Source organism: Denticeps clupeoides, chromosome 9, assembly GCF_900700375.1.
Source record: "Denticeps clupeoides chromosome 9, fDenClu1.1, whole genome shotgun sequence".
NCBI classification, from domain to species: Eukaryota; Metazoa; Chordata; class Actinopteri; order Clupeiformes; family Denticipitidae; genus Denticeps; species Denticeps clupeoides.
The window spans coordinates 8,518,337-8,542,864 of NC_041715.1; the positions used below are offsets into that span (position 1 = coordinate 8,518,337).

Consider the following 24,528-nt stretch of genomic DNA (forward strand, 5'->3'; position numbering starts at 1 on the left):
CTCTGATGGCGTCATCTCTGTGTAACCCGCCAGCCACGCCGTGTGTGCGGTGAATAGAAGAAGAAAAGGGGGAATGTGACAGCAGCATTGGATGTAATGGCATTAGTGGCTGCTGTGTTTTTGCATGTAAGTGCCTCGTTGTGAAGGTGGGCGGATTTGCCGGGTCTGGGCCGCCGAAAGTGTCGCCGCGGCCTCCGCTCTCCGGCTGGGATCGCGCGCGCGGATTGGACGCGTGGAAACGTTTCTCGGCTCCCCCCCCCCCACCCCCCTCCTCCTCTGCAGCCTCCGCCGTTGCGTGGCAGGCGCTTGAGATCGAGCTCGGAGCCACGGGAACACGGGGGCGCTGCCTTTGGTGGCAGATGCCATCTGTCACCGCAGCTCGCGGACTGATGGACGCTTCCATTCGGCCGAGGCGCGTCGCGAGACGCGCTCAGGTGCCCGTCCCCCTTGTGATGCTGGAAGGTCTGGTCTGCCGGTGGTTTGGAACATCTGTATAAAACCAGCCCAGTGGCGGGAGAGAAGAATGAAGAAATGAGCGAGGGCTGATAGAGTGGAAGGCACTATAGGTGCTACATGAACTGCAGAGCGGGAGAGAGAAAGAGAGAGAGAGTGGGAGGGAGAGAAGAACACCCTGAGGGAGTGACGGGAACAGAGAGAGAGAGAGAGAGAGAGAGAGAGAGCGATAGAGAAGGGAGAAAAACAACACTGCTCGCGTATTTGTGTGCGGAAGTGAGCGGATCATCATCTCGATAGATTGAGACGGAGAGAGAGAGAGAGAGAGAGAGAGAGGGACAAAGACTGCGGCCACCGGCGCGGAGCCTCCCCCTCTCCGCGAGCGAATGCGCACTGGCGGAGGCAGCACCGCCGGGAGACGCTTGCAGCCCCGGGCAGCTGGGATGCTGTGACAACGCGCAGCAGCGCCGTGCAGATGTGCTACCCGACGCCCGCTGATTCAGCGTAGGATACCTGCCATGGACTCCCTCTTCAGCGATGCGGACGGCCTGGAGAACAACTCCATAAAGTATCCAAAGAATGAGCAGACTGAGAAAATGTGGATGCGCCTCAGAGGAATGTAAGTTTTGCTTGTTGACTCAGCCGCTCATGCTAGATCTCTTTTGATCTTTTGGAAATCCTTTTATGTCGTTTATGATTTAACGTCACTGGTAAACTGTGATGTTATCGGAGAACCTATAAAATCTTCTCAGTGCAACCTGTTACGGCGAAACCTGACACATGTTGCTGCCACAGTTTCATGTTAGAAGAACCGGACAATCAGTGATCGGCCTCATTAGGTCGGACATATTTATGTTATTAGGAAGTGATTGTGCGGCAGTCTACGACCTCCGTGACTTGCCGCGGGTTTTTAAGATGTGTCGAGACCTTTCATGTATGGATTTGAATTCCTGTGTCAGTGTGGCAGGCGAAGGTGGCGTGGAGATGCAGTAATTATCTGGACACTTTTTGCATTATGCATGCATATTTAGGCATCCAGGAAGAAGAAAGTGATGGTTATTTGATTTTTTTTGTGGTGGTTGTTTGAGATCTGGTGCATAATCCTGAATGCAGAGGCAGCTTAGTTCAGTGATTATTACCATTGATTAATGTATTTAGTTGACAGTATAATTAGTCGAAGTAACGCTGGAGGCAAAAATCTGGATCACTATTAAATATTGTTAAAACTAGCTTTATTAAATATGGTGTCACCTGAAAAATTGTTCCGGGCCACCTTGGCAACTAGTTAACCCCCGTAACGCTGCAGAAATCAGTACCGCAGACAGCTCCACAACATTACTCAGTAGCAACAGTTTAATAGCTGTAGATGGGAAAAATATATATATATATAGAATGGGTGACCGATGGCGGATCCAAGGAAGCTCATTGTCCACCTAAAATTATTGCAACCTTTCATCCCATTATCACTGGACATTACACCATGAAGCAGATTTGCGATTGTGACACTGTCATAATACAAATTATTATTTTAACGATTTGGTGATGTATTGATCCAGAATGAGTAACATGATGATGTCATGGGCTGTCCATTATAAGGACAGAACTGTCTGTTGACCCCTTGGAGACTGTACAGACAGAAAATCTTCCCCAGGGTGCTAATGACATGGATCAGAAGCCGCCCCCATGCTGTTAGCTGGACTCCAGCACTCGGGGTGCATGGCAAGCTGTTATGATCTCAGTTTCGGCGTGCCTAACCTACACAGGGCACGGTGAATTGCCCTTGGTCCCTGGCGGCACATAGGGCCAAAGGTCTCTGAGTCACGCCGGGCCTGCGACAAGTCCCTCAATTACTGCCTGCTTGACCACTCAGTCACTGGCATTCACACAGTCATTGGTGTGTTGCCTGAAAATCCTACAATCTACAGTATACATTTGTTTGTTAATGTTTGAGAAGCATTTTTGACCACACTGTTTGGACAGAGGGTGACCAGAATCAACGTTTGGAAGAATTAGACCTACCTCTCAAGCTCTGAATATGAATATGTGGCAGACACACCATTCAATTCCAAATTCCAGTAGTCAGAAAATTGCAAATTATTGTGCCATTTATTATGCTCATTAGATGGCAAAATCCACTTTTTGAGGAGCAAAACTGTCATTTTCAAGCATGCAAAGTTTCTGAAGGCCCAGCTTGTGAACAGATGATGGCGAACGAGGTGAGATGATGAATTCACCGATCTGAAATTATCTCTGCGAATGTGATAATTTGCACGCTGAGCTCCGTTCACCGGGTTCGTGCATTTATTTGTTTATTTCTTCACACCCGATGAGACATCCTGGTGCTGGCCCAGTCCGAACTCCTATCAAGCCTGCAGAGGGAAACAGATGAAGAGGAGGCAGAACCAGCAGCAGCAGCATAGAGGCAGTTTGCCACTGAATAATCGGCGAGTCTCCTGAGGACGCTGCAAACCAGAGTAACTTGGTGGCGCAGCGTGGCAAAATTGATTTTCATTCGCATGTTGTCAGCCTTGCTGAATGTGTCCATCCTCGAGGTCAGAACTCAGGACATTTTGTATTCCTCGAGTCCGCACGTTTCCCCGGGTTATTTTAACAAGTTTCTCCATGAACTGTCCAACACTTGGACAGTTTTGCACTGAAACGTTTCCACTGAATAACGACTTGGTTCTTTTACAGGCCCATTAACGTCCCTTCAGGTTCGTAAGGTTGTTTCTTTTCACCGTCTGGATGTTTTTCTGACATGTGCCCATTTTGCATTGCAGGCAGAAGTACAAAAGCACCTCTCAAAGGTAAGCTTTCTGTCATCATTCTCCCCACTTGATCGCTCAAACGTATAATCCAGCAGATGATAACTGTACACACCAAGCCACATTTGGCAAATGTTTTTTTTTTAAGAGTATCATGTTTGCGCGTCAGCTCATGCACCGCTGAGGCCCACAACATTTTCTGTTGTGTTTGCATTTTACATGAACATTGGAGGTCAGGCCATTAAGTCAAGTTTCTCAGATACGATATGGATTTTTTTCTCCTTACTAGTAATGAATAATTTTGAGCACTGAAATGAATAGTCCCTGGTGTTTTTAGGAGACATTGATATGGGCGTGCCATAGATCTGTGCCAGCAGTAGGCCTGTAGCCTTCAACGAATGGAAGATATCAATTCCGCCAATTTATGGGATTGGCTCTAGCAATCCCCAATGACCCTGAATTGTCAAACTGTATGTAGTATTTTTGGTCTGGGTGTACGTTTAGACTCATTTACATTACATGTACTGTATTACTGTACAGGTCCTAGTACTGGTTCTATTGGGTGCAGTGGTGGCCTAGCGGTTAATCAGAAGGTTGCCAAACCGCCAAAGTTCCACTGAGGTGCCACTGAGCAAAGCACCGTCCCTGAACACTGCTCCCTGGGCACCTGTCTCAGCTGCCCACTGTTCACCAAGTGTGATGGTTAAAAGCAGAGGACACATTTCATTGTGTCACCGGGTGCTGTTCTGCAGTGTTTCACAATGACAAAAAATTCACTTTTGTTGAAGTGGAGAAACAAAGAGAATCATCACAAACCAGACCAACTACCACCATTTTATTCATTTACTATTGTCTAGCTATTATCCCACCTTTTATGTCATCACCATTTCTTCCAAACCAGCTACATTTGGAGCAGGTTTTGAGCCATTAGTTACAATTTTTTAACAGTGGAAAAATTAGGGAACAGCATTAGAATGGTGGATCAGCATCAGGTCTTACATAGACATTTACATTTACAGCATTTATCAGATGCCCTTAACCTTAGTAGTTACAGGGTCTTCTGGTTCATAGTGAGTGTGTTACCCACCAGTGTGCTACCACCACATAGACAACCAGGTTTTAAATGATATTTTCTGAAGAATTTCAAGTTTGTAGTCTTTATTCTGCCCTCAATTGATCTTGCTCTTAGCTAATTAGCTATTGGTTCCATTTGGTTTGATTTACTGTAATGAACCAACATGGCAGCTCTGTGTCTTAAATTTGTAAATATGGTCTCACACAACACATGGTAACAAAGCTCCAAAGAACTTTTATGTCTGGTACTAACAACAACAAATGTAAAAGCGTACATTCCTATACTTTTTGCACTGGAAGAATGCAATATGTGGAGGATGATGTGGATAATTGAGATGCCTGAGTGGGCGAATGGGAGAAGCCTGTTGGTCTAGAGGTAAATGTCTCTGGAATGTCTCTCCTACCTGGGCGTTTGGAGAGCTCTAATGCGTTCGCACTCCTCCCCTGTAGATGTTCTCTAGCCGTGCCGCAGCGCCATCGGAATGGCCAAAGCTCGTTAAAGTGGCCACTTAGCTGCCCACATAACTGCACACGCCCCCACATAACCGGCCCCCACCTCAAACTACCCTCTCCCTGTGGTGGAAGCAGCTCTTTATGTAACAAGTGTTAAGAGGTGCTCTGCAACAATGGCCTGCCATCGAAAAAGTTGAGCCCCGGGCTGTCAATCACGCAAAATAACACCGGGATGTGGGATCGTGAGTGGGACACGAAACGGCGTTCCACATTAGTATTCCTCACCTTCTGTCATGTAGAGGTGTTGAAGAAAGGTGCTTATATTTGGTGCGTGATTCATTTGACGGTCTGTTTAATGTTATGATGGCTTGCCGCGGGTTAACGTGATTAATAACAGAGTATTATGACACCTCTTCCGTACTCGCTAAGTGGCTTTTGATGCACGAGCAAGTTCACGACCATCAGCTGTACCTGCAGAATACCCTGAGAACTTTTTAGCGTTCGATCTTGAAGGATCTTTAAGGAGAGTATTTCACATTGTCAGCATTTGTTAACAGTAGCACTGCCTTTAAGGTTTTTTTTTAAGTTTGCAGAATAATTGTTAGATTTCTTGGTCAGATTTCGGTGGATCTCAGGAATGTAAGGCCTTTTTCCACTAGAGGCCCCCATTCAGCTGCACCTCCCAACCAACACGATAAGACAAACCATTGAGCACGTTTCAACTTGTAATTAAGATTTGATACTGTATCAAGTAAAAAAGGGCCAAAAAAAAAATCCTTTTATTTAGGCATAATTATTCTTAGCCCTGGAGTAAGTAATGTAACATTTATAATCTTGAGAATTAAACTCTTCTCTTTGCTTTTTCAGATTGACCTACTGTACCTCTTCTTGAAAATTAATTATTCTTTTTTTTTTCATAGCTTTTTATTCTCTCAGCTTTTTTGTTTTTGGGGTCAGAGTAATCTTACAATTCATAGATTATCTTTTTGTGTGCAATTAATTCCTCATTTTGTTTAGGGGTTTATCTGCTGGTAAATGAAAAGAGAAACGGTACAAAACACTGCTAGTACCCAGCATAATCCAAACCAATCCAAACTTGCATCCCTGGATAAACACATTACACTTTTCTCTTTCATTTTGAACCCTCCCAACAGCTTGCGTGCAGTATGCTTCTGCTAAGGCTTAATCCTCATCACGCTCTGTTAGCATCCTTTGGCAGATTGAACTGCAGCGATTGTCGGCACTCACTGCCAGCATTGTTTTGTTTTTTTTCAGCGGAGGAGGTTTATATTAATTGTCGTCTGATTGTAATAGTACAGTGTGTGCAGGTGTCAGTCAATTCCACGCCTCGCTCTGTACGCCCGTGCCTCCCGTTGTGTCCTTCCTCGTTTAGCAGCCTGTAGCCCAACTCCCTGGACCCTCGCTCACATTAGATTAGATATGCCTCGGTGGCGTTTCCTGGCAACTGCGTGTTCTTTGCCCTTCACATTTATATTTGTTTTCAGCCTTTCCAATAATTGGCAGATGTTAATGAATAGGCAATTACTGGAGGCAACAATGAACTTGGCATATGTTGGGACATACAGCAAAATTATATCTGTGCAAATGGATTATAATTTTTTTTAAATGGAAAGTGTGAGTCAATACAGTACAATTCTGCCACCTTGCCATATTGAAGAAAATATATTAAGGCAGCCATGAACATTACATTCAGCTGACCTTTTTAAGACCTGGTCTGTATTTAAATTCAACTTAACATAATATGTATGGTTTTGAGATTTGTTTAGTGTAGATCTTGCTTTTTATATCAACCAGTTTTTGGAGAATACATTTTTTGCTTGCCACACCTTTTTATATGTTTGGGTTAAAACTGTCCAGAATGTGGAAGTAGCATGCAGCAGAACTGCTTTTGGGTTTAGTTTGCTTGATGCTTAGCAAGCTTTTTATTTCTTCTGGGTGATGTGCAAAGTCTTATTTAGCACCAGGAAAATACGTTATTTATTCACCAGTATTTATCCATAGCTGGCCCAGGGAAGTCTGCCCAACACTCGCTCCATTCAGAGTCCATTTTCTTGAATTGTAATCCTGCAGGCCCAGGGACAGAGCAAAGTATTTGTATTTGAGGGCCTGTCTGGCGATCTTAACAATGTCCCGAAGGCAGCATTAAGTGAACAGTTTGTCCTTGCTCGAGTGAAATTTGATTTATCTTTGTGCTGCTCATCATTTCCATTTCCATTACTTTCTGTTTACTCTCTGATGCTGACTGGCTAAATAGAGCCGTCTGCTCCTGTCTTTGATTAGATCACAGCCATGAGTGAATGCTCTCTGACAAACAATTTTGCCAGAAAATGAAAGAGTTGCAGTGCAATTACTGTTTTCTCTATTTTCCCAATCTGAAAGTGCCTCAGCCTTTTTAAAGCCTTGGGCAAATAGCTAATGCTTATGCTTTTTGTACACATTTCACTTGTGGCAGACATTTGTTAAATTGGTCAATAGTAAAGGTGAAGAAGAATCTTCTCCTTTCCAGTGGCTTTTATTACAGTTTTATAACTGAATCAGGCTATACGATGTATTGTTTATAAAAATGCATTCACTGTGTTAATGTTATTATGTAATTATTATGTAATTATATTCACAATTAATATATGTGTATTTTTGCAAACTTTACAACAGCAGAGTGGGGTTCTTGATTTTTAGAATCACCTCTGCTTTTTAATTTATTGCTGGGAGGAGCTGTTTTCATTGGTTTGGTTGTTATAACTGCATCTTTTGGACCACTGTGGACATCAATAACTTGTCAACAGCCAATCTTGGTTGCAACAAGAATATGAAAACTGAAATCCAAAAAGGTGTACATGTTTATAGGGTTTTCTTGAAAAACAGGAATTGAGTTTGAATAGAAAATGTTACAAAAAATAAATAAGATAAATAAGAAAAGAATGATGTTGCCCAACCCACATTTGCTGAGCACTAGATACTTTGAAGAAGGCCAGATTTATTGCTTGTATTTAATCAGTGCAACTACTTCCTAATAATCAATGCTGTAAACTCTACTGGAACTGAAGACCAAATGTTGTTTCTCTACATTTACACGGATATTCCATTATGAACAGCAATTTCTATCATGAAAAATGCCTGGGCAGGATTTTAATTAGTTTTTATATCAAAAGTGAGATCATTGTAAATTACCCTTAACATAGCTAATTATTCAGTGGGATGTTGAAAAAATGCACATTTTGCGCAGTGGTGTTTCTGAAAACTAAATCCCAAGTCTGAGTAAATAATACATTTTTTACTTAAAGGCGTTCAAGACATTGCTGAGTGGAACAAATGCTGGAAGTTAACTTCAGGTGGTAAACAGCATAACTCGGAGCAGGTGTAAACAGAGAAGGCAGAGGAACGCGGTGAGATCATCGGGCTGAGGGAACCGGGCCCAGAGGACCGGGAGTGACAGCTTGCGAGCTGCCACGCGGTTAATTATAAACCATCCAGCTGCCGGCGTGTTCACAGCTTTATACCTGATCAGTGAGCAGCATCATAAACACAACAGACTTAAACACTAGGGGAACCTACACTGGTCCCTTTACCTGAAACATATCATGATCAATTTAAAAAAAATGAACCGTGACTATCCTCACACCCGGATTAAAGACGCTGAAGTCTCAGTCTGAACCTTAAAGTGAAATTTGTGTACCCCTGGGTAGAATTAGGGAATGTATGAGCAAACACACTGGAACAACAATGTAAGAATCTTCAGATTCCCTGGCCTGACTGTCTCAGTTCTGGTTTCAGCGCTAATGTAATTCCTCTAGATGGCCGATCTCTCAAATACTCTAAAGGCCTCGTAGGGCAGGTTATAAAAGTGAAGTGGAGTTGGACAGAAAGTCTGTGGATGTAACTGAAAATGACTTTTCACCAGTTGACTGTCTTATGATTGGATCAGTGCTATAATGCTGGCATTTAGGCCAAGAAATGTAAGAATTGCTATGCAATTTAGTTTCATTTTCTTTTTTTCTTTACACAAAGTTATGTTGACGGCAGTGATAATGGCACGGTATTCTGTCTGGTGGCATTTAATTTATTCTGAGCTTAGCAAATATATATATATATATATTTACATATGTGTAGTCCAACATGACAGGAAGTGAACGCGAAACAGCCGGCAAGACTAAACTTTGCAAAGTGCTGTTCCATACGCTGTCAAAACCCGCATTGCAAGCCCTAAAGGTTCTCTGTATAGTACAGCTATCAAACACTAAAGCGGAGCAGGGCTAAAGTTCCCTTTTTCCATGACATCACTCAGAAAATGTGGAGCTAAATGCAGCGCGGTGAAGATTTCCTGCCACTCCTGTCAGGGAGAGTAAACCCAGGCCCAGGAATACTTCATGAGGCATTTAAGTGACACAGGCCCAAACTGTACTGATCGTGGGCATAGCCCGTTCCTGGCAGAACAAGAGGTGCAGAGAAGCCGGTTGAGATTCCCTAACTTCCCTAACCCATATTACACTGCAGGCCGGTTTGGTTTAAAGCATTTGAATACATGTAGCTTATGGGGAATAATCACTAATGTCACTAAAGTCAAGAATTACCGAAGTAAAAGAGTTCTTGCAACTCATCGTGGAGAGGAGCAGCTCTCATGGACCCTACATCCTCAGTGTCAATACATCATACACTCGGTTGCCAGATTCTTGATAGTTCTGGCACATTCTGGAAGACTTTGGGCTGAAACGATCACATAAGCTTTGAACTGTTGTTACTACCTGACATATTTAAATGAGAACTTGTTTCCTCGGTGCCTGTTCTTGACAAGCAGATTTTCCCAAAATACCACATTCAAAATGACCATTCTGGCAACACCGAGATCAAGCGCCTGTCTGCTCCCTCCTCCCTTCTTCCCTTCTGTTTTCCATGCTTGTTCTTCATGGAGCATTCACCTGACATCACCAATACAGTTTCTGTTACAATCATCTGTGCTATCAAAGTAAACCAAAAATGTCGATGTCGATCTTTGCAAACATCCAACACGCTGTGTCCTAAACAGCACCAGAAAAATATGTGAAAACAGAAAATGTTTCACATCAAGTTTATTAGCATAATCTGGTCTGAGAGGTATAAAATGGGCTTGATGAACATTACAAAGAATTTAGCTTGTTCTTTCCTGGAATTGTGACTGGCTCAGAGTAAACCTGAGATCATTTTACGATGCTGGCATTCTGTCACATCATCATTCCACCATAAAAAAATTATTGCTGCGTGAATGGCATTACTTAGCAACAGCTGTATCAGAGTTGGGCCTTTTTAATTATGGAAGTTATTTGGAGTCACATAAAGTGCAAATATACATATATATTTGCAAAATCTAATTGGTTAGGTCAACAGAAATAAATCAAAATCAGTGGCTAACAACATTCTTATTTAATGGTTATGTTATGGTATGATGTTCTCTGGGCAGAAAAGGCTTGGTGTTGAAGTTGAAATAAATCCGATTTTGTTGGGTGTTTGTGGCTGGAGAAATGTTCAGGTCATTGTTTCTGCCCTTGCTCACACTCCTGTTTTTACACTTGGTGCACACACACTTTTCCCCCAGATTACATCATCGTTGTCAATGTGATAAAAGGCAGCAACCCCCCCCCCCCTTATTTTTTTTTTTGTTTTTTTTTTATGCTGTTTGACCGAGGGGAGTGCGAGTGATGCATTGGGACTCTGAGTGATGTTCTCCTCAGCTCCGCTCGCTCAGCAGAGGGATTTATGCCGCCTGCAGAGGGATTTCGACAGTTCCGTCTTAATACAATGCAGACAGGCTAATTAGCGATATGTTACCATTAATGTGCTAATTAATCATGTGTCCCGCAGTCTCCAACATTTTGCACTCTGTTCTGCTGTTGTGGACCCGCTGTTGTGTTTTCTGTTTGCACTCTCCAGCAAACCATTTGTATGCTGATAATTAATTCTGTGCAACAAAGTGCCATTTGAGCATAGCAAGAATAATGTTAGTCTGAGAATTATTATTTTTTTCTTTTTTTTGTGGCCCACATGTGTGATCCGTTCGATTTAGCATGCAGGCCATATCTGGAACCAAACAGCCATCCTGTGTTTCAGACCCCAGGCAGTAGTGCCAAAATATGGCATATGTTACAGTGAGCCAGTTTCCCCCATTTTCTTTTATTCACTGCTGTCACAGGACATTGGACCATCTGGACCTGGTATTACAGTAGGTGGAACCCAAATGTGTCAGAGTCTGTTTTTTACACGCTAGTTTGCTTATCTCGGTAGACAGTACATGACATTCTGAAAACAACATTTGCTTTTTCTCTGGGTTTGGTGCATTAGTGGAAGTGGAACCGTTGTCTGTTTTTTTTTTCATTGCAAGAGAGCAAAAGTTCTATAGATGTTTTCTATTATTGTATCCTTGGATTTAATCATTACAGAAGGAAATGATTAGACCGTTAAAATGACCATAATGTCCTCCAAATGTAGCACTGGGTTCTGTGCATGGGAGCCAACACCAATAGAGTGCTGACCTTTGCTCAGACCAGAGTGGACCGTGACTGCACACCCTGCATGGTAATGGACAGCATTGGGTTCTCTGACGAGGTAATTGTGCATTCCGGCATCCTCTCGAGCTGCTCGCATTACCAGCTGGAGCATTTGTGACCTCTTGCAAGCTGTAAAATGTGATGGGCGGCTTTATAGCTGCAGATGACTGTGGATGCGCTGAAACATAATGTGTGCCTTCAGGCTGTTGTCTGAAATGTTGTCTGTTAATGTTGTCTGAAATTCAGAAAAAAAACTGAATAGTTCTGTATTTGCGCAACTTGCTTCAAGGACCTCATGACTGTTACCACAAGCTTTGTGAAATTGATTATATTGTCTGTTTTATGTGCGGAATGTGACATACAATTATACACATAACTTAAAATGCAATCATTTGTAAATTTTTGGCACCATCTTTAGTATTATTACCACCATATATTTTGAAGCTGCGTCTACATGCTCGTATGAGTTGGAGCATGAAGCATGCACATCAGAGCCAGTGCAGGGCCAATAACAGTTCAAACTGTCAGTAACACAATAGCAACAAGATAATAATTGTGCGAGAAGTTTAATTTAAGTGCGTGGATGTCATGCTCGGAACAGACAAGAATTGTGGAGAACATCATAAGCAAATAAACACACAACACTGAAAATAAAATGTAATAAATTCACTGTCTATCCAAAACAGCTTCATCCATGTCAGGGATGAGGCTGCCGGGCCCATCTGGGGAAATTGGGCACAGGCCGGGGCACCTGCACATCTGTCATTGCTGCCACCCCCCCACCGGGGCCCCAAGGGGCACGTGACATCCCGCAGAACCACTGACATGGAAGTGAACGAGCAAGAGGTCAGCGTCCTGTTTCAATAGACCAGTGGCATTGTTAACTAGTGCAAACTTAACGTCAAATTTATTCACACTGTAGCACGTCTTCCATGTTGCCCTGATGACACTTTTGGATGATCCTTTTTGGTTCCTGTTTTGATCTCGATGCTGCCGACCAATCGGTCCGTCCCTGCTGCTTTGACTTCAACCGCTCTTGTCTGAACATTCTCCAGCCTGTTGCCTTCCACATCCACTATGCCATGGTGGATCCTGCTCCTTTTGTCTACCACGTGTCCTCCTCCCGCCATGGAGAAAAACACGGGACTTCACTGAGCGTTTCCACTCATGATCCCCCTCTGTATCCAGGCTCCGACACCAGCCCTAACGACAAAAAGTGCAGTTCCCGGACTTGTCCTTTCTTGTCTGCACATCCTACAAGTCACCCTACCACAGGTTCATGTCCAAAATCAGAAGGTTTCCGGTTGATGGGTTAAAAGCAGAGGACACATTTAGTAGTGTCACCGTGTGCTGTGCTGTTTTTCACAATGACAATCACTTCACATTTACTTTTCACTTTCAAGAGCTTCCCTTAGCTCACATAATTCAATGTGAGTAAAGCCCCGTCCCCACACACTGCTCCCCGGGCACCTGTCATGGCTGCCCACTGCTCACCAATGGTGATGGTTAAAAGCAGAGGACACATTTAGTTGTGTCACCGTGTGCTGTGCTGTGTTTCACAATGACAATCACTTCACTTTTTCACCAATACCTTATCTCCATAACAACAGGCCAGACAACTGAACCCCCGACAAACCTGGTAGGCAATCTTTTTCAAACAGTTCCATTTCACTCCCTCCTACCGCCTGGGCAACAAAAACACCAAGGCCGACTATAGGCCCCAGACACAGGCCCTTCTGTTCTGAATCCCATTTTGACCACCACCAAGATCAGAATCCACTTCCACGTATCCCAGCTTAAACCAATTCTTCATCCTGACTGGTTCACCTACACGCTGTGTCACACATAAACACCAGGGGGGGGGGGTTCAACACTCATCACCTTGATTGTGCACCTCCACAGTTGGGTTTGCCGTCTTACAACAGTCACATCGGATCCGGATGTACATAACCTGTCTATTTCTGTGAAATCATTTGTGATACCTATAGAAGCACTGCAACGGCCACTTAGTTAAAGTTTGTGCTGCCTGCAGAGCCTTTTGAAGGTCCTGCTTTTCAAGTTAAAAGCTTGCGTAAGTCATTATGTTGCCACTGCCAATACATATTTTCCACCCTTTGATGTGGAATCAGTGTAGTGAAGTGTGCTTTTTAGTTCCTTTTTGGACACAATGCTGGCGTAATATTGTGAGGCTGGGGAAAATCTTAGCATACATTTTGAAGTAAACAATTTTTTTTTTTTCCTCAACCTCCCTTGTGCTTTTTCTACCTGAAACTCCAGCAGCGTCCAGAACACAAACACCTCTCTGTATCGGACTCCGTGGTGTGTGGAATGCATGCCATGTTTGGGTATCACTCATTGCGCCCTTCATCCCTTCTCTTTCCTGTTTTTCCAAATGCCAAGTTCACGTAAACTGTGCGCATGTTGTTACAGGCTCGCGTTTCAATAGCATTTTCCCAAAATGTAAAAAGATAGGGTTCAAGTTTCCCATTAAGAAAAACATGGTGCGACCCGAAAGTCCTGCAACTTGCGTCACGAGCTCCGTGGGGAGCTTGGCTTGAAATGGAGTGTTCTCTATCGGCATCAAGCACCTCATCCGCCCCTTGGCGTTTTTGGGAATGCAAGCGTCTGCCAAGGCATATTACCATGGCTGTGAAGGTTTAGATGGAGCCGATGATGCCCCGACCCAATTCACCAGCAATGCGTGTCTTATTGCCACGTTTACGACTATTAAATCGCCTTCAAGATGACTGCACTTTGCAAGTTGTGTTTTGAGTTCCATTTCGATTTAATCCTCGCACGCAGTGACATTTCAAACGAAAGCACAGACAAAAGTGACATCAACGCGCTTCGCCGAAATGTGCCGGTGATTACGCCACCATGCCAAGTGTACAGCACAGGACATTCTCGCGAGCCTCGCCGATTTCCCTGAATCTCTGACGGGTGGTGGTGGCTCCTTCCCGCCAGTATGACAGTCGTTTAGCGCCGGTGGGGGTGGAGGGGTGGATTAGCCTGTGCCCCAGCGTGCCGTGCCGCGGCACTGGCGTGTTTAGAAGAAGGGGGGGGGGGGGCATGGTGTGTGCCGTCATCACAAGTCAAACAAACGGCAAATGTCCCGTTGATTAAAATGTGAGCGCGGCCCCCGTCCCGGCCGTTGCGTAGCTGTATCCACACATCATCTGCGCGGTGTAGAAGCCAGATTGTGAAATAATGAGCATTTCCTTGACGCCGGGCCAGCCCGTCTGACCAGCCGCGATCCATCTTCGTTAATTTGCGCGCAGAACATTTGCTGAACGACCCTGTGGAAGGAAAGAAAAGAAAAACGTGGGGGGGGGGGGGGGACCTGACACGGGACAAGTTTACGGCAGGCGCAGAAACTTTTGGAGGGTGAGTGTTTGTGACGGAATGAGAGAGCGAGAGAGAGAGAGAGAGAGAGATAAGAAAGCTGCCGGGTTGGAAATCTCCTGCTGTTTTAGGACGGGGGGGAAGTGTTGCTCCTCACCACCGCCGCCTGGGTCTTACAGCCGCCCTGGAAGAGAGCAGTCCCATCAGAGTGTGTGTGTGTGTGTGTGTGTGTATATAAGGAAAGCCTCACTCTCCCGGGGTGGAGGAGCTCTTCTCTGATGTGGCCTCTGTGGCCTTTTCTACTGGGCTGTGCGAGAGGAGGAGGCTGGACCAGCCCCGGCGTGTACTGCAATGTGAGCGGCGGCTCGAGGACACCCTCAAACTGAGCCCGCCAGAGCCCTGCCTGCTCCGTCCCACTCGCTCGCCGCCCTGTAAATGGACCAGCATGTCACCATTAACAAGAAGCTCCTCCAAAGACCCATCTTCAGGTAAGAGGACACACCACCGAGGGGGCTTTCTCTTTCGAACTCTTCTTACTTCTCAGCTCGATGCTGGTGCCCACTTTTTGGCAGGCGCTCCTTCCTTGTGTCCTTTAAAGGCCCTCTGGTTTTCCTCCTTTGTCTACTGATCACTCGCTTCCTGGTCATCACAGCGTCTCTGAAGAGCGGGAAGCTAAACGCTACCGCCTGTTGTGGTTGCACCGTCATTATAGGCAGGACATCGCTCTGCGGTTCAATGAACCCGGCCCATTATTTCGGGCAGGTCGCTAATAGCCTTTTTGCATGTAAAACGGCGGTGGGGTGGGGTTGGGGGGGTGAGTCCGAAGCTTAAAGAGGAGCAGCTGCGCAACAAGTACTTCACGGAGCTTTCGGGCCAAGCAGGTCACATAAATATTTACCAGCCCCTCCTTTTATTACAAAGCGCCGTTTATAGGCTTGCACTTGTTGTGTGCGCCGTGTGATGCCTTCCACATGCTACGTTTCGCAACAGAAAAGAGAAAGGATTGATAAAAGAAAGGAAAACATTCGCCACCTCGTGGAATGGGAGGTGTCCCCAGAGTTTGCTTTTGTTAAGTGCTCTCCTCATGTAGCCAAGGACAGGCCTGAATACAGATGTCCCCCAGGCTCCCCCATATCCCAGAGGCTTTGTATCTGCCTGGGGGATGAGAATAAAAAAAAAAAAAAAAAATCCCCCCAAATTTGGCTGTAATATTCAGGTTTATGGACTTTGGAAAGGAAACGAGACCCTGGGTCTTTCATTTATTACAAATGACATACCCCGCTGCACTTAAATTCCCATTGGATGGAGTGCGACGAACATCTGCAGCGTTTCACGCTCGCTGGTCAGAGTGTACTCTGGGACCGCAGGATGAAGTAGACGAGCGAGCCTCCTCCAAAACAAACTCCCAGTGGCCATCGCATGAATCTGCTGTGGGACGGCGAAGAGGCTACAGGGATGACTGAATGGTCCCAGGGAGCACATCTAGATCCGCAAAGTAGATTAAATATGGCTGATGGGACAGGAGTGAGCGGATCAAAAAAATTTAACTGATTAATATATGTTTTTCTCTTTTTTTTGGTATACTGAAACGAAATCAAGGGGAAATCTGAATGTACTGCATCTTGTGCACATTCGCAACAAAAGTCTGCTGCCCTGTTAGATTGGCCTCCCCCTTGTATGAACACCAAAGTAAGACTGAACATTCTGAAGCCGTTGTAGAAACAGTGATGTGCGGTATGTAGTCCATTCATAATGCGATGTATTAATATTTGAAACTTATTTAAAAAAATGGAAACGGAATATTGTTTAAAATCTCCTAGGAAGTGGTAATGTAGTCAAGTGCAGCTAAGGGACTTTAGACCAATAGCGGCCTGCCTTCCATTAACCCACAATTGTTCCCCACGTCGGTGCTGTGGTCTGCGCACATGATGTCCCCCAAAGGTCCCCGAACTGCCCTTCAAAATCTATAGTACAACCGCTGCAATTAGAAGATCTGTCTGGTGTCTGCTGCCATGAACTAAGTCGAAACAGCTGTCAGGGGAGAATCTGGCCCACAGTTAAATATCCCCCATCTACTAAAGACAGCTGTGTGTGTGTGTGTGTGTGTGTGTGTGTGTGTGTGTGTGTGTGTGTGTGTGTGTGTGTGTGTGTGTGTGAACTGCACTGCGGTGAATAACAAGACTGTGGCTGGGGACTTGTTCCTCGGTACTGAATGCCGCCTGTTCCTTGTTGGTTCTTAACCCCGTGACCCGATAGCTGTACTGCAAATTAATGTCTAGCAATAGTAATCATAAACGTCAAAATAAGAATTTCATAATTCAGTTTACATAATTTTGCATTTAATAGCCTGTATACATGTTTTAGATGATTGTGTAACATATGACACGATTTAATGTAGAGTGTATTGAGCCTAAAGTTTGCATTTGAAATAAGTACAGCCATTGTGTCACAGTAATTTAATTCATGCTGGTGTATGTAAATCGTGGTTAATTTTAATAATTGTAAAAGAAAAAAAATATTTCTTACTTCATTGCTAACTCGTGAAAATGTAGATGCAACTAAGCTCTACGGTGATGTCACAGTCGATATTCACACATGTTCAAGACCGTGCTGAACTGCTGCCCACACTGGGAGCGTTCATTAAGAAGCATCATACATAAAATGTACTCTAAAAAATGGCACTCTCCAGCTCAGCTGCAGCTCAAAAAAACCCATCAGTGTGCATTATTAGTGCAATAATGTCACAGGACGTTTAACTTGTGCAGAACTGCAGTCTCGATTCATCATGTAGCTGTTGCTGAATTTGTTCCTGCATTTTCTTTTTCTTTTTATACTGTTTTGTAATGTTTTATCACAATGCCCTTTGATGACAGGTTTATTACGTGTCATTATACACACAGGCACATGAGCAGACATTCAGCAGACTGTGGAATATTCTACTTACACACAGTTTTTAAAATATTTATAAAGTTTATTCAAATTTAGATACAGGTCCCCCTTTTCAATGTGGTGTATAAATATATATTTAAAAAGAAAAACTATAATAATATTGAACCTTTAAATAATAGGATAAATTAAAAAATATATATATTCTGTGCATGAACATTAAAGTACGTAACTTTGCAATTATGTAATTATCATGCAAACGGTTTGGGGGTAACGTTTTTTGTACTAGTGTAATATTTCAATAATGCACCCCTGGCCCTGTACTGTAGAGTGATCTCTACAGATGAAACATTTGGTTTTAAATTTAGCCCGCAAAACTTAGGTCCTTCCGAAAGCTAGCATCTAGAGTTATAGAATGTATTTATTTAATATAATATAAATGAATTTAATGAATGCCATGGATATTATGATAGCAAGCAACTAGGGAATAATTAATACATGTAATTACTGTGTTCTACTCCTCGAGTATACGTGGGTATTTGAGAAACTGAGAAGCTTGCATTGTCATGGTAGTTTAAGATCTAGATCAGGCTTTTACATTAAAGATCCCTTACACACGCTGTGGTAAGATGGTGAGATGTCCATGACCCTTTACTTTGCGCTGCTTGTGGATGTACAATACAGTGTTTTACATCAAGTCACCCAGTCAGCACTTTATAGCGCTGCCCAGACTGGCTTTTAAAGATGATGCGTTAGGAGTCTGGGATGTCTGCTGGCTGCCTGGGAATATTAATGTCTAATTGCCTTTCATTGCTCTCCTGGCAGAATCTCTGAGCAGCTACTCTATTTAATTTATCCCGAAAACCGGGAGAGTGATGTAATTGTGCTCAAAGCGGCGGGATTCTTTTGTCGCTTTTATAGGACTGTAATGATGTTTTTAGCACTGTTCCCAGCGAGATGGCAGAACGGAGACACTACAGAAAAGACACACAGTCGGCCCCAGACTGTCGCATGACGAAAGCGATGTCAGACATAGATAGTGGTGCTCTAATGAAGGATTCGACCCTTCTGGCTTCAGCCAAAAACAGGATTAAACCGACACAAGAGCAACGCGGTTCAAGGCCCTGACTGAAGGGCTTTAAGTGGGACCCCAAGAGCCTGGTGTACGAGTGGAAATAAACCAACGTGCTACATGAACAACTCGATCTCAAGTGGAGTAATAGAGCATATGTGCCAGTGGCAGGAGAGAAGGGGCTGTTTGTTTAATCAGGGCTCGGCAGCTTCTGTCCTGGCCCCCGGAGCCGAGCCATATAATCTCCAGTTTCAGTCACGGGTCCAGCGGGTCTGAGGAACTCTACGTTCCATCCTGACTTAGATTCTTTAAAGGCCACTGAATACTAGGACAATGAAGGGCAATGAATTTCCCAGCATCCAATCTGCAAAGTCACCATTGTTAGGGGTTTCAGATGTTACCTTTTTTTGTATTAAAGGGGACAATGATTAGCATTTTGGTAATAAGGCCATACCCAAAAAGACAGTTTTTCATATTTAAAACTCAGTGCTATCTCTGCTTCCAATCCTCACTTAGACATGGAATTTTAGGACAACAAATGGCAATGAATGTTCCACTTGGGGGTTTCAGATGATCAGTGGAGCCAATCAACTATGTTTTCCCCCTAATTTCATGTAATAAATATCTGGCTGCATGCGATGCATTTTATTATTAAAGGGGACAAAAAACAGCATCTTGAAAACAAGTTTAAATGTTCCTCTGCCAGCATTTGCTGCATTTATTTGTGTAAGGAAGTGGTGTGGGAAGCCAGTCGTGCACACAGAATGCTGCCAATGCTGCCAAGGGGCCGTTTTTCATACTTAAAAGGAACTGCTATTCCCGCTCTGAAGGAATCACGCGCTCCTCTGTCTTTTCCGAGATTGTTGTCGGGTCACAGAGCAGTCCTCTGGGTGCCATCTTAGCAAGGAATTCTCAAAGGTTGGCAGCTGCTCTCCCCACAGCTGTGCCCTCCAGGGATCTGTCTGGGTCCAAGTGACGGCAGCAGCCCCCTCTGAGGAGGAAGTTTACATAGGGAATGGCACCGCGAGCTCATGGGAAAATGCTCGCGTCCACTCTCCCCCTGCACATGCATGACCGGGTGAACGTATGGTGGTTTATTAACCCTGCAGCACTGCTTCTGTCCCGAATCCTAACATCCATTCTAACTGAAACCGGCCAAACGTTTCCGAGGAATCCGCACCGATTTGGCAGACCGTGCGTGGTTGGACAAGGGCGTGCCAGGAGGGCGGTCACGGAGGAGAGGTCAGAACGGAGGGCCACTGCCGAATTCAGCCAGTCCGGATGCAGCTAGATCCCATAATAAATCCCATATTTTCATTTTGATTGCAGTCCAGGAATGTGATGTGCGGTTCAGACATTATCTTACGGTAACTGCTGTAATTCTGGTCATTGATCTAATATCCTTTTGGAGTTTTAATGCCCTAATGGACTTTTTGATAAATGTTGTAGGCTAGCTAGTGTAGCTTGGCCTGATCCCCCTTTTTTGCCAAGACAAATTAATGGGAGCTTTTGATTTGTAAATAATGGTGATAAGGTTTATTGTGTTTTTTTAAATAATTTAAATGAAATCAGTTTCCTTTGTCTCATAGTTAAATGTGCATTTGATTTATGCTAAAAGTTAAAAAAAGTAGAAATAAACCAATTGTGCAAGAAATGCAGAAAAGTATCATAATGGTATCTACTATTTTTCTGTGTAAGGAAGACACCCGCCACCCTTTCAGCAATTCTTAATTCAATGTCAACAAGTAAAATTTACTGGTTGCAACAATTTTACAGTAATATGATAGAAAATCCGTCTATAAATCTATATGGCCTTTAACCTGTGAAATTCAATGTTTTGGGGCTTTTTTCTGAGGCTGTAGGCCTAATGGCCATAATTATTGCATTGCTGCAAATGATGTCCGTCAGGAGGCCATAAGGAATAATTTGCTGTGCTTTTTCACGCTTGGCAGACCCGTGCTTTCTGCAGTTCACAGACCCCGAGTGATAATGATACCCGCTGTGGCATTTGGGCTGGTGTGTCCGCTCCATTCTGGTTAGAGAGTGACGGGAGATGGAGAGAGCGAGAGAGATTCTAACAGCACCACTACATAACCATCGCCGTCGTCTTGGCAGCAATCTGCTGCAGGTCTCCACATACAGCCTGGTCTGGTATAAGTGCATCCAGAGGACCAAAAAAAAAACAAAAAAAAAACGAATCATCCAGTTCTGACTTGCACTTCCAGGGCCTTTATCAATCCGTTGACCTTTTCTCCCCTCACACCCCACTGCCCAAATGGCATCCCTCCTTCACGCCCCGTGCCAACAGGCACCAGGTAAAAATAGGCCCTGATAGGTGGATTTAGGTCGGCATTGACACCGCTTGTAAACAGGCCTGAGTCATGGCACGTTGTGGGGCTCTGCTGTTTGGAACGCGGTGCCCGTGTCGTTAATGTATACCCACCGCTGGTGAAAAATTTCATTTGCGTCATCTTAGGAAAAATTAAGCGGACAGATGGCACACAAAAAATAAATAAAAAAAATACTCAAGGGAGGAGTGTGGCGGAGTGAAGTGACTTGCATGTCAAATGTTAGCTAATGGTTGGAAAATTTTTTCCTCCCCCCCCATTTTTCATAACTCATGCAAAGGTCGATATTATTTAAAGATTCCAAAGTAATTTCCTGGTCTGACTCAAAGTGCCATTTTAAACTTGCCCTTAACAACGGCGGCTCAGGGTGCTCTTACGGACCCTTGGCAGATCCTCGCATCTGTGTCTTGCTAGATAAATAGCCCTAAAAGTGTTAGGAGGAGAAAAATAGAAATAATTACAAAATTAAAAAGTTTGAAATGAGTAACATCATTACAAAAGGGTTTCCAAATAGTCAATTAAGCTTCTAAAGTGACAGCACTCCATTGAACCTCAAAACTCTTCTTTACATTTATGACAATGTACCATCAGCCATTTTGAGTTGCTCAAATTGATGTTATTGTAATGGATTTATATTTATTTGACCCTAAACTTTTGAAAGGTGGTGTACTGTACATATCTCCACATGTTTTACTCCTCTGCTCTGATAATGAGTTTGCAATATCATTGTTCCTTAAATTCCCTGAATTCTTAAATTGGCAGTGTTGTCAGTCGCTTCCTGTGCTTTCGAGAGTTTGTGTTTGGGCGTGCGTGTTATCCGTGTTATCCTGCACGCTGGTGGCGTGGGGCATGGATATGGGTGCAGAAAGGATAGGACAGAGTATATTTATTAATTTCATTATTTTCATCTCGCGGAGCTGCCGAGAACTGTGTATATGTAGGAGAGATGAGGCTCACAGTTCACCGTGTTCTCCCCGTTGATTATGAAGACGACCCAGCGGTGTGATAAATATTTAAGGATGTTGTACGAGATCCACATTAACGGTTAGGGAGGGGTCTCTTTACGCTTTGTTGGTCGGACGGGCCGTGCCAATTGGTAAAGGATGCTTTCCGGTTGGCTGCATTGCTTTGCGGCGCTGCCGCAGCTCCACCCACTAACGATGCTTTCATGCCTTCACGTTTTAGACTTTCGCAATTCAAATAAAAGGTTTGTCCCTGAAAGGCTAGCGTGTTTGTGTTGCCCTTGAAGAAATGGAATCACGCTGCCAAGGACACTGCTGGAGGAAAGGTGGCATTAGACTTCAGTGGAAACCAGGAAACGGTTTGCGGGTTTGCGTTGTACATTCTACGCATCCCTTCTGAAACCCAGATAAAATACAGCGATTAAACGCAGCACGTTTTGTGGGGCAGGGGGCATGGAGGATATTTTTTGGTGATTTAACACACAAGATTTTTGATTGGATTAAGAAGGATTCCAATGGAGACATTATTTTTATGGCCCCCCATAACTACTGACTCCGCTCGGCCTGGCAGGAGTGTTTGTGCGGTACGTTGTAAATTGGCGTGCTTTAAGACGGAGAGAAACCAGAGCCGAGCATGCCTTCCTCAAACACACTGCAGGGCAGGGGACAATCATTTATCTTTCAGTTCAGTAGTTTTTAAAACCAATATAAACTTGTCCCGCAGCATTTTACAATCCCCACAAGCAAAACATAAGGCTAATGACACAAACTTTTTTATTTATTGTTTAAAGTCTTTACCAAATCTATAAATCTGTAACCTTTGGCTGTAGGTAACGTTCATTTTGGAAATTCTATGAAATGTAGGGACAAAAAGATTTTAATTATTTCTTGGCTATTATGGCCATCAGTGATTCAATGGTCCTGCAGCCCTGCTGAAATAATCAGCATCACCAGATCAAGCTGGCATTTGCTATGCATTTGCGTAATTTCTCTTAGTCATAACCAATAAAACCAGTATCCATCATAATCCATGGTTTTCAGAATGTGTTTTTCAAACTACCATCGTAAAATGACAGGCTAATTTGTGCAGCTCATAGGTTTTGTACTTTTACCAAAAAAATGTATATGGCAAAAAAAGAAATAAATAAACAGCATATAATGTTTTTTTTTTTTTTTCTGAAAGATTCCAGAAAGATTCATGGGATACACTTTCTTATTCAGTAGTTAATGCCAAAGACAAAATATGAAAACTTGACAAGTCGGTGTATAATATAATGGGATTTTTGGAATTATTGATCGTACATTATTATACCTCTGGCAACACTGATGATGAGGCTCATTGTCTTGAACTCACCTGGCTGCTCTTGACAGTAAACTGTAGACATCATGGCCTACCTACAATCACTGCATGTTGTAAGTCACTCTGGAAAAGCGCGTAAATAGAAATGTTAAGAAGGGTTGAATGGGTGTTGTATGTCCAAAAAGGATGAATACGATCAGAAACATGGGAAGCGTTGGCCATTTGTGATGTCATTTATAAAGCTCTGTGTTCAGCAAAGGTTAAATGCGTAATAACCTTCTTCCTGAGGAAGAAGGCATGTGAGGAAATGAGCATGCGAACACTGGCTAATGCAGTAAGTGTGAGCGAGTGGTGATTTATTGGGTTGGTGTGCATCCAGACAGCCAACTGGGTCTGTGTTTTTGCAGATTGAGGTGCCTGGTTAAGCAGCTGGATAAGGGCGAGGTGAACGTTGTGGACTTGAGGAAAAACATTGAGTATGCCGCCTCGGTCCTGGAAGCCGTGTACATCGACGAGACACGGTGAGTTTCCCTGCAACACACCCGCAAAGCACGAACTCTCTCCCAGTCCAGATTGAGCAATTTCAAAAATGAAAATGTTCAAATGAAACATTTCTATAGAAACATTATACTGTTCATTATTGACTGCATTAAAGCTCAACCTAACTGTCTAAGTTAAAACAATTCGACATATAGCAATATTTATGCAACGTAAAATAAAATTTTGCTTCAATGACAGCACGTGAGATGCATTTACGTCACAGTATTGTGCAAAATCTGATTTGTGATCCATGTTATCCTTTTATGATCACTTTCAGATAGGGGTGATGTGATATTACATAGAAATCTGACCTTTTATACAGCATAGTCAGCATGGTCAGCTTCAGAAATAAACTTAATTAGCATTAGCGACTAAATATATAAAACCTTTTTTAATAACTTTCATAAAGATATGCATAATGCATTATGTTCTGGGTAAAATGCATTATAATTATTTTATAATAATTTCTAAACCGTCATAAGTATCATATATTGCAAAATAAAGGAAACAATTATTACTATGTTTTCATTTTCATGTCAGTATATTAAAATACTGTAAGACTGATTTCAATATCTGTATAGTTTTCTATGAAAAGCTATTTTTCTTTAAATAATATTACAGTATATTAACATATTAAAGATTACAATATTTTTTCAGTTATTAGATATTTAATAACTCTTCTAATGTACAGTGGTCCTATACAGCGGTAAGAACATATCAGGCTGAAGCTGTCCCATTTCAAACTTAATTAAATAATTATTTGTTTATTAGCAGTACAAATATTTCATAAATTCGTA

The 24,528-nt window shown here is 43.3% G+C and overlaps 1 protein-coding gene and 1 long non-coding RNA gene across 3 annotated transcripts in view; one reads left to right on the plus strand and one right to left on the minus strand.

Annotated features, from left to right (window-relative positions):
• The first annotated feature begins 333 nt into the window (after positions 1-333).
• The window catches only part of pde1a (phosphodiesterase 1A, calmodulin-dependent), a 34,791-nt gene continuing 10,596 nt past the window's right edge, over positions 334-24,528 (plus strand). Inside the window, exons 1-3 of one of the 2 annotated variants that reach the window (XM_028990809.1) lie at positions 334-1,072; positions 3,234-3,260; positions 23,599-23,712. In XM_028990809.1, the coding sequence (XP_028846642.1) occupies positions 972-1,072; positions 3,234-3,260; positions 23,599-23,712 (242 nt within the window). In that variant the 5' untranslated portion in view covers positions 334-971. Of the gene's footprint in view, positions 1,073-3,233; positions 3,261-14,708; positions 15,112-23,598; positions 23,713-24,528 lie in introns of those variants that run through there. The other variant, XM_028990810.1, reaches the window with a different exon arrangement.
• On the minus strand, positions 14,666-15,461 carry LOC114796557 (uncharacterized). Its single transcript, XR_003750746.1, has 3 exons — positions 15,161-15,461; positions 14,874-15,052; positions 14,666-14,807 (listed from the first exon to the last, which is right to left on the minus strand). It is a non-coding gene; the product is annotated as an uncharacterized LOC114796557 (long non-coding RNA).